Source organism: Cucurbita moschata, unplaced genomic scaffold (assembly GCF_002738365.1).
Source record: "Cucurbita moschata cultivar Rifu unplaced genomic scaffold, Cmos_1.0 Cmo_Scf00002, whole genome shotgun sequence".
Classification (NCBI taxonomy): Eukaryota; Viridiplantae; Streptophyta; class Magnoliopsida; order Cucurbitales; family Cucurbitaceae; genus Cucurbita; species Cucurbita moschata.
The window spans coordinates 3198782-3208422 of record NW_019268518.1 but is presented as its reverse complement, the minus strand read 5'-3'; the positions used below and the strand labels follow the sequence as shown (position 1 = coordinate 3208422).

The following is a 9641-nucleotide window of genomic DNA, read 5'->3' as shown; positions in this document are numbered from 1 at the left end:
TTTTTTTTTTTTTTTTTTTTTTTTTTTTTTTTTTTTTTTTTTTTTTTTTTTTTTGAATTTGTACAAGTTATAAAAGATGGAGGGGACCAATTATGGGAAGTATGTGACCGGTGGTACACACAGGCAGGCTTTAATTATGTGTGGGATCATATGGGTTGCCTTAATTTCTTTGTCCTCAACCTCCCTCCCTTGCCTTTCTCATCTTTTCTTTTGAATTTGATTTCGGTCGAGTTTTAGTACAGGGTCTAGGATTTAGGGTTTAGGGTCGAGTTCAAATTTAGGGTTTAGGGTCGAGGGTTTAAGGGAAACATTTGAGTTCAGTGTAACGGCCCCAACCCCATTGCTAATTGATATTGTCCTCTTTGAGCTTTCCCTTTCGGGCTTCCTCTCTAGGTTTTTAAAACGCGTTTAAGGGAGAGGTTTCCACTCCCTTATACACAAAGAATGCTCTGTTCTCCTCTCTAACCGATGTGAGATCTCATAATTTACCTCCCCTTTGAGGCTAACGTCCTCACTAACACTCGTTCCCCTCTCTAATCGATGTGGGATCTCACGTTCAGTGTAAAATTTTAAAATATAATCGAGTTTAGGGTTTAGACAAACTTCTAATTTCATGGGTCCCATTGAATAATTCGTTCGGACCCATTAATAACCGTTCTTTGTTTTGTTATCCATTTTATATATATATTGTAAAAAAAAAACTAGGTTTTAAAAACTAAAAAAATATATATTTTTTTCTTCAAAATAAGCATCATTTATTGATTGAAGAACTTTTGGTAAAGTTCCTTTTAAAAGTCATCTTTGAAAATTCAACTTTAGGCTAAGTTGAATATTGTAAATGAAGTGCCTTTGGATTTTTTTTTAGGGTTTAAAAAATATTTGATACTTAAAGAAAATTCTCTTAAAAATTATAAATTTTTAACGATTATTTTATTTTATCGATATTAAATTTGTCTAACATACAACTTTTAAAGAAAGCGACAGTAATATCTTGATCGAGAATCGTATAAGATTGTAATTGGATAAGATTGATTGCTTTATTTGACTTAAATTTATCAAATGAAGCAACTTGCTCGATTAATTAGTTATACGCATTTGGAAGGTTGCGAAAGAAATCAAACGATTTCAATTTTTTAGCGGTTGATAAAAAGTTCTCTCGTTAATTTAAAACACGAGAGATTTGAGCTATCAATTGGAGCATTGCTTAGATGCTCTATCAAGAGGTTAGAGATTCAAATTTCTGCTTCGAGCTATCTCATAATTACGTTTCTCGTGTGTTATTGTGATCTTAAAAAACGTTTATTTTGCAAGAAAAGTGAATTATTCGTAACATAATGATTTGTTTTCATATGAGTAATAACATTTTGGTCAATAAAATGAGTGAGAGGAGTATAACGAAAGGGTTTCTCCCTCTCTTGACGTCAAACATAAGTGGGTGGATAAGACACTGATTATCATTCTAACATCGTTGCTTCGATTCTAAAAGAAAATAATATTCTTGCTTTATATGTGTTAGACGGTTATGTTTATTATTGTTGTTGTTATTATTGTATCATCATCCGTTATACTTTTTGCTTTATATGCGTTAGACTGTTTGATTCACTGTTATTAATGACTTAACGTCGATTTTTGCTCCCAACCTATGTTGCCTAGATTTCCCCCCTAGAGATAAGGATGTAACGCTACTCCCTCGTTGATGGGATTCTAATGGCTTGACGTCATCCTACTTTTGGCCTAAATGGGAGTAGGTTAGGAAATATCTTTAGATCTTGAAAATTTGTCAACCTCCTCCACTCTCGTATATGACTGACAAAAAATAGGCCGAAGTGACACATAGATTTCAAAATAGCATCAAAACATGGAGTTTGTAGGTAACTAAACATTGTGCAAGTACATGTACTAGGCGTTCAACTCAACTATTCCATCGAAGTAGCACGATTAATTGTTACATGTCTTATCGATAAAACTTGGCTTATGAGTCTTAACTTTCCTCTCATTTAGTAATATCATTGCATAGTCGAAGACCCCGTAAAATCGCTTAAGCGGGCGTTCTCGAGCATGTTTGCAATCTCTATACGATCGTTTTACGTCTAAAACTTATTAGAAACATAAAACACTTCCTTAATTTCCATAATTAATTCTTAATAAGGACATTAAAATAATCTACTGAAATTACTTCAATGCAATTATTTAAATTTTGACATTTTATAGAGCCCCCAACAAAGAATCAACTTCAGCATCATTTCTGCAAAGCAATCAAGAGTACATACAATTATAGCCCACTTTTCAAAAGCCATAAGCTTCAGAACTCAGAAGAAAATTTAAGCATTGAATCAATGAAATTCGGATCCATAAACAGTAAATTAGTAACAAATAACACGATTAAATGATAATTCTATACCCCGACGACACCGAATTAAACAAAAATTAGCAACCAAATTAAATAAATGTCTATGATCTAAGGTATGGATCACCATCATCATCATCTTCAGACAAGATGAGAGTTTCATATGCTACAAAATGAGGATACCAATGGGCAGACATGGGTGAAGAAGGTTAAACCAGTAATGAATGAGACCAGCATTTCAAATCCAATGCTCCCCTCAAAGTTGTTGACTAAGACTTCGAACTCTATGTCCTGATTTCGTGGAGCGAAAAACTCCATTTTCTTCTACCACTAGCCTATCAACTACTCCTGCTACAGCAACAAACTATCAAGAGGTCATCGTGGCTGGTCTTGTCCGAAAAAGTTCGATCAAACTGGAAAGAACTTAACGAAACTCATCGTGGAGATCATAGTCATCCTCGTCATCTTCGTTGAAAATGGCGCTGTAAAATACGTATGGATGATTAATCATTTCTGCCAAGGTGAGACGTCCATCTTTATTTGCATCCGCCTGAAAAGTAGAGATACAAAGGAGTTGTTGATCAATAGACATACTCGCTTACTCGGCACGAAGAACATGTTTTCCAGGCTTATTTCGATCTAGGCGTAATGTTTTCTAATCGAGATAACAAACATTTGCAAGAAATTTTTCTATATCAAATGCCAAAGATAAAATCATGTCATACAATATATTAATGTTCTTTGGCTGAGAGAAAAACTTGGTATATCAGATCAAAATCAATGAGGAACAAATAACATAAACAATTATGCTATACAATACATTAAAAGATAAAATGAATCAAGGGGAAACTGAAATCTCTTGCTGCAGCATTATTACACAATGTTCAAACAGGAAATCTTTGGTGAATGGTTGTGTTTTAATGACTGATTTTAATCGTTCTAAAAATGATTTTACATAAATCTTAATGCATCATGCACGGGTGGATGATTGGTCAAAATTAAAGAAAATACTTGTGCAGCCAGACATGAGAGTCTCGACAAGGGCGTATTATTACAAGATGATTGTTTATTCCATTATTGTGTGCAGTATCCAAGCAATATCATAACAACAAGGCCAAAAGATTCTTCAAATTTCATTTGGGTTTCAAAATTTTGTCATGCATGAGTACCTGCTGTAGGATATATTCCGCTTGTTGTTTTGCATAGTAATGCTCTGTAGGGTGGATTTTTCCGATTATGGGTAGCAGCTCTTCATCAGATAGGTATCTATGAGAAAAAATAACACAAAGAAATCATTAAAGTTGCCAAGGAACTCTGCAGTTTCCATGTATGAAGAAGCTGTTCACATCATAAATTTAGTTACCCGTCATTATCTTTGTCTAGCACCTTGAACAAGTTTCTGGCGGGGCCATCCCTGGAATCTTCTAAATGATGTGAAGAATTGTGATTCTCATCAAAATTTCTCACCATGTCAAAGAGTCCATGGAAAAACTCGTTGAAGTTAATCTTTCCATCCTTGTCTGAATCTCTCTCCCTACAAGGCCACACACAAATTGGCTAGTTAGCAAAGGTGCTGAAATGCCAAACCCCAAACCATAGAAAGATTACACCCTTCCAAATAAATTAAGCTTGCAAACAGTAAATAAATTAAGCTTGAAAAAAAAAACATGTATGTGAGCTCTATTGTTTCTTCTTCATAGATTATTGATAAGATACATTTCATTGAAGCCACGAAAAACAGCTGCTGAGAAGCTCCTTAAATGAATGAAAGTCTCAAAAATGTACAAGAAAGGGAATGCTTATAGATTTGGCAATGCAGATACTATCCACAACAAAAATTTATTTGAGATTGGTAATGAATTTATTTATCCTAACAAAAATGCCTAACGTGTGTTATAAGAAAATAACATTTATTAACATACTATATATATATATATAGATAGATAGATAGATAGATAGATAGATAATTTACATAGTGAAATGTAACATTACCATATGCATATATGTACTAAAAATATTGGACTAAAAATGGTTCTTTCATTGTGAGATTGAGACCTACAATTAGATTTTGAGAGAACTGCTAGAGTAGGAGCTACCACGTTGGTTCAGATAAAAAATACTCAAACAAAGCAATATTTTTCTTGTCGACGTTAACATAGAGCAAGGTAAGCTCCTTGGTTATGCCTCCCAACTGTTGTGATTTTGAGCTCAACCATAATGGAATTCTACAATAACTGTTTCCTCACAGTCCACCTTTCTTTTTCTTTTATAAATTAGGGGGGAAACTGAAAATGATCGATACAATCTGCTTCTTCATCTCCTTTTCTCTCATGTTACCATCCTCTTCTAGCTGGGCCCGTTTAATCCTTAATCAGCAAAGGCTGAGGAGGCTGGTGCCAACAGTTCATCACTATGGAACAAATGGAAGGAAACAATACCTACCTGCCTACCAAAAAAACAATCGACACAATTTGATTCTTCATCTCCTTTTCTCTCATGTTGTCATCCTCTTCCAGCCAAGCCCATTTTCTCCTTAATCAGCAGAGGCTGAGGAGACTTGCCAACAGTCCATAACTATAAAACAATGAAAAGAAACATAACCTACCTATCCCCTCTGAACTGGAGTTGACAGAACGGAACTTTTTATAAGAAATGAAGAAAGGTACATGCGGATAGAAGAAAAGGAAAACATCCTAAGGGCCACGGATGCAGCCTAAAAGCTATATAAGGAAGCAATTAAAAAAAAAAAAAAAAACCTGCATGAAGAAAGCCTTTCAATCAGAAATAATCATCAAAAGATGATACGATAGGTAATTATTCCCAAGCCTCCGGAAGGATTTCAATGGAGAGATGATAAGAGAAGTAATCATTCCCAAGCCTCTGGAAGGATTTCAATGTAGAGATGATAAGAGAAGGACAATATCGAAGGGGAAGTATACATCCTTTGCAATTAAAGAACTAATTAGAAACAACGAGCAAGAGGAAGACAAGCTACACAAGAAACAGGTGTGACTAAGATCAGTTCAAAGGCGATACTGCAAATAGATTCGGAAACAATGTCAGTTGTTTTGAGTAGATGCTTCCATGAAAAACGGCTAAAGGTTCTTAAGAGATCCACAGATACATTATAAGATGTGTGTTAAATCCTTTCCAACCAAGAAAACACTGCTTAGATGTGAGAGTGATGAAGCTAGAATGCTGAGTCTATACAGAGAATAGAGCGATAGTTTTCATCAAATTCAATAAATGGAGAGATGAAATCCTAGAAAGGATGGTAGATATTCCCTCATGTGGTGGACGGCTAAAAATTAGAAATCTTTCTCCAAATCTTTGAAGAGATGGGAACAAAATGTTGCAGTTTTATTACGCCACTAAGTGAACTAGAGGCTTACATTAGAAAAAAGATAATATTTTAGATCTTTACCAGCTGAACTCAGAATGGAAAAGGATTGATGGAGAACTCCTCACAGTTCAAATAAAAACATACTAAGAAGAATGATGCTATGTATATATTGCCAGGAATTTGTGGAAGTTAAAATTCATGAGAATGGCGAAAAAGACTCATGTCTGGCAGACAAAAGTACTTAAATCCCAATGGCCTTCATCTTCCCCAGTAACAAAGTACTGGACCAAGAAAACCAGCCAAGAAGCTGCTCAGTCCCAGATAGATTTTGACTTTAAATTATGATTTCCTTTCAGACTTAGGTAAGACAATTTGTCCGATGGAAAGATCACCCTCAAGCCTATTAAACAAGATGCCCAAAAGCAAACAATGAGTTGAGTTGGTTCGTAAAGAAAGAGAAGTGCACTAGCAAATGATGTCCATGGAACTTTAATGCAATATGCAACTTAATGAAAAACCACCTGCAAATAAAAATTAGAGAACCATGCTTTGGCAGCAAAGAATTATTTGAAACTTCTCTTTCCAAGATTAGATCATGTGGCTAAAGTAAATCACTGCAGCCAAAGAGCATCTGAACATTATCTCTAATACTTAGAATCCTGATTTCAGAAGGCTTTTCTGTAATAAGGAGATAAATGAGCTGATTTCCCGCATGCAAATCACAAACAATCACCGTGAAAAACAGATGTGGACTTTAGAGAGCAGCAGAATTTTCTCATGTGCGTCATATTCTAGGAGTTTAAGGAATATAGAGTCCTTACTTGAACAAAGTCTCTTCAAACTCCCAAGAGTAAATATTTTTCTTGCAAACGTCATTAAGGGGAGGGATAAATCCACCTTGGATTATTCAAAGACTAAAAATCATTATTGGGCCTTATCTCTTAGTCGTTGTTGTCTTTGATTCAAGAACAAAAGCCTATATTGCGGCATAGCCTGGGAACATTCTTGGATAGTTTTTGGTATCCAATTGGAGTTTCTCCTCTACCTTCAGTCAATCTCCATGGCAACTGCGTTTTTACCACTTTTTGAAAAAGAAAGTGAAGATTCTTCAAGAGAACAGGTTCAGAGCTCTTATAAACCATAAAATTTTCTCCATAATGCAAGTGACGAAAGAAGGTTCGGGCAGCCATCCATTATAAAGCTTCCTTTCGAAGTGCAACAGCCAAGTAATTTTGTAATGATGACTCTTTTTATAAACGCAATTGGAGAAAGTTTTTGTAATCCTTCTTAACTTATGGATGGATTCCTTATCACCCTCTTTCGCACTTTTATCCCCTTATGAGTATCTTATGTGTCTGGCAACCAATGTAGCAGAGTCGAGTGGTTGTCCCATTAGATTAGTCAAAGTACATGCAAGCTTGTCAGAAACTCACATATATGAAAAAAAAAAAAAAAGTATTTAATATATAGATAGAAACATATGGCAAAAGTAATTCAGCCAACAAAACTCCACAAAACAGAAAAGCAAGGACCTGTCATATATCTATCACAATTCAAGTCACTTCAATCAAGCATTAAATGGTTCTTGTCTTGAAACTAATTAATTCCAAAGTTCGATGAGAGGTTCAAGAATAACCAAAATGAGATATATTATGAAATTATAGAAAATCAAACGTCTTTATTTCAATGCTCTCAGTAAGAACCTCCATAGACTAAAGTCATTTTTAACGCTAATGGTAGATTTAGCAGACATGAAGACAAACTGAGCATGCTAATGCAAAGGCAGTAGATAAAAGGCTTTGAAACTAACGGAAATAAAGCATTGAGAAAATTTGTGATAACTGTTAAGAACATAACTTCATAAAATTTCATTACCTTATTTCTTCCCCACACAGCCAACGAAGTAGCTTTGGGTTTTTGCTGTCAGCTGGGTGCAGAAAGCTAAAAATCCAGAGATGAAGACAAATCATATGTATCTCAATTAAAACATCCAATAAGCTTTCCGTGTTCACCTCAAAAATAGCCTCCACAAATACTAAAAACTTACTCGTTGAACTCGGCCAAATTCAAAAGACCATCTCCATCCGCATCCGATGCATTAAAATGTTCAAGTTTCCACCAGCCCATATCATACCCAAAGGAATTGTTATCTGATGAACAGTTTAATAATGAGTAATTCACAAAGGAACATAAAACAAATGGAAAACCTCCTATGAATCTGCATCATATGTGGGGCAATTACATTTGTTGTTGTCAAAATACTTATCGCTTAAGAAATCGATCAAAGGGTTTTTCAAACTCTTAGTCCTAGAGATTGAACAGTACAAACATATCTTTCTACACAGCATAGCAATTCGCAATGAGGAAGAATTGAACAATACAAGAAGAAAGAGTCGCCAATTCATTGTCGAGCATACATGAAACTAAAATCCAATAGCATTTCAAGAAAAACAGACCTGAATTGCGAATCCAACTGGGGGGCTCGTACTCTGAAAACGAAATAAGCCCATCATGATTCTTATCATGCGTCTCCAACTCCCTTCGAGTCCTATGCAAAGTTTCCCTCTCGGCCTGCTGCAAATTCCACTCAGTCAACTCATCGACAGTGACAAAATCGTCATGTGGATTAATATCAATCTTCGGAAACAGCAACGTCAGCCGATCGGTCACATTGAACCTATTATCGTCATTGATATAATCCTCGGCATTCGCAAAATCCTCCCACTCGGGCTGCGATTCTTCACCGGGGGCCGATTCCGTCAAATGCGCAGCCATCTCTGGATGGTGTTCTTCCACATATTGCTTCTCCCATTGCCGGTCTTCACGACGGCGCTCAATGTCGGCGACGAGAGGGTCGAACGGCACCGCCTCGTGATGGTTGTGTCTGCGATTGTGCGAAAGGTCAAAAGTGAAGTTGGAGCGAAGATGGAGGCGGCGATGGCGGTGATCTGGGGTTTTCTTGGGCGAGTGGGAAATGAGAAGAAAAAGAAGAATGGCAACTGTAATGTATATGATAATGGAAACTCTGTTCATTCTGTGAAGTGTTCAACAATGGCTGCCAATGGCGAATGCGGAGGTTGAAGAAGATGGAATCCGAGGGATTAAGAATTTGAGAGATATCTCTGGAGAACAAATTGATCAGAGAGATTCTTAGAGCGAAGGGGAATCGAGAGGAAAACGAGTGGAAGAATTGGACTAAACGGAGTTTGTTTTTGTTGATCATTGATGACTTTCGTAGATCTCTTGAATTCTCTTGTTTTTTATTTCATCTTTTTTAATTCTATTAAATTTTTTTATTAGTTAATTCTAATATTTAAAATTATATTAATATTTAAAATTAAATTAAATTTGAGTTTAATTATAAACTTATTAGAAATTTTGTTATAATTAAAAATCGTTATAAATTAGATACAAGAATTATATATACATATATTTAATTAATTTTATAATTACTTTTTATTATATATACTCTAATAATTATTTAAAATAAATTTTAATTAATTTGAAAGGTAATTTTTTAAAATAGTTACTAAAATTAAATAATAAAATTGTTTGAAAATAAATAATTAGTTGGTAAAAGTTTTATTTCTATTAAAAATGAAGTTTCAAATTAAACTAATTTAATAAAAAAAAAATCATGGTTTGATTGGTGGACTCGAACTAAATGGTTAGTTTTGAAATTTTAGAGATTATAAAGACGTGGTTAAAAGGGCGTTTGTGGAATTTTGAAATTTTAGAGATTATAAAGACACGATCAAAAGGGCGTTTGTGGAAAATAAACTTTTGGTTCCTTATGTCTGAGTTTAATGTCTATTCGGTCTGAAATCTTGAAGTTAATATTATAATCTCCACGTTTTATGATTCTTAGTTGATAAACGAAAAATTGTCTGGTACTTTTCTAGTCTAGTGACTAACTTAGTTTTACGACGATTTATTTCTCAAACATCAAGA

The 9641-nt window shown here is 34.8% G+C and overlaps 1 protein-coding gene across 1 annotated transcript; it reads right to left on the bottom strand.

The window, feature by feature from the left end:
* Positions 1-2309: 2309 nt before the first annotated feature.
* Positions 2310-8926, bottom strand: LOC111430825 (calumenin-like). The gene is made up of 6 exons (XM_023067254.1): positions 8147-8926; positions 7738-7840; positions 7566-7631; positions 3711-3881; positions 3517-3613; positions 2310-2897 (listed from the first exon to the last, which is right to left on the bottom strand). Exons 1-6 carry the CDS (start codon positions 8721-8723, stop codon positions 2772-2774), a joined length of 1140 nt encoding a protein of 379 aa, XP_022923022.1. The 5' UTR covers positions 8724-8926; the 3' UTR covers positions 2310-2771.
* Between the last annotated feature and the right edge of the window lie 715 nt (positions 8927-9641).

Bases quoted from the DNA above. Each gene is read 5' to 3' on its own strand.
- LOC111430825 (XM_023067254.1), bottom strand. From the start codon at position 8,723: ATGAACAGAGTTTCCATTATCATATACATTACAGTTGCCATTCTTCTT. The intron at 7,632-7,737 runs GTAAGTTTTTAG...CTGGATTTTTAG, and splicing joins AATTTGGCCGAGTTCAACGA to CTTTCTGCACCCAGCTGACA. The intron at 3,882-7,565 runs GTAATGAAATTT...GTGGCCTTGTAG, and splicing joins CTGTGTGGGGAAGAAATAAG to GGAGAGAGATTCAGACAAGG.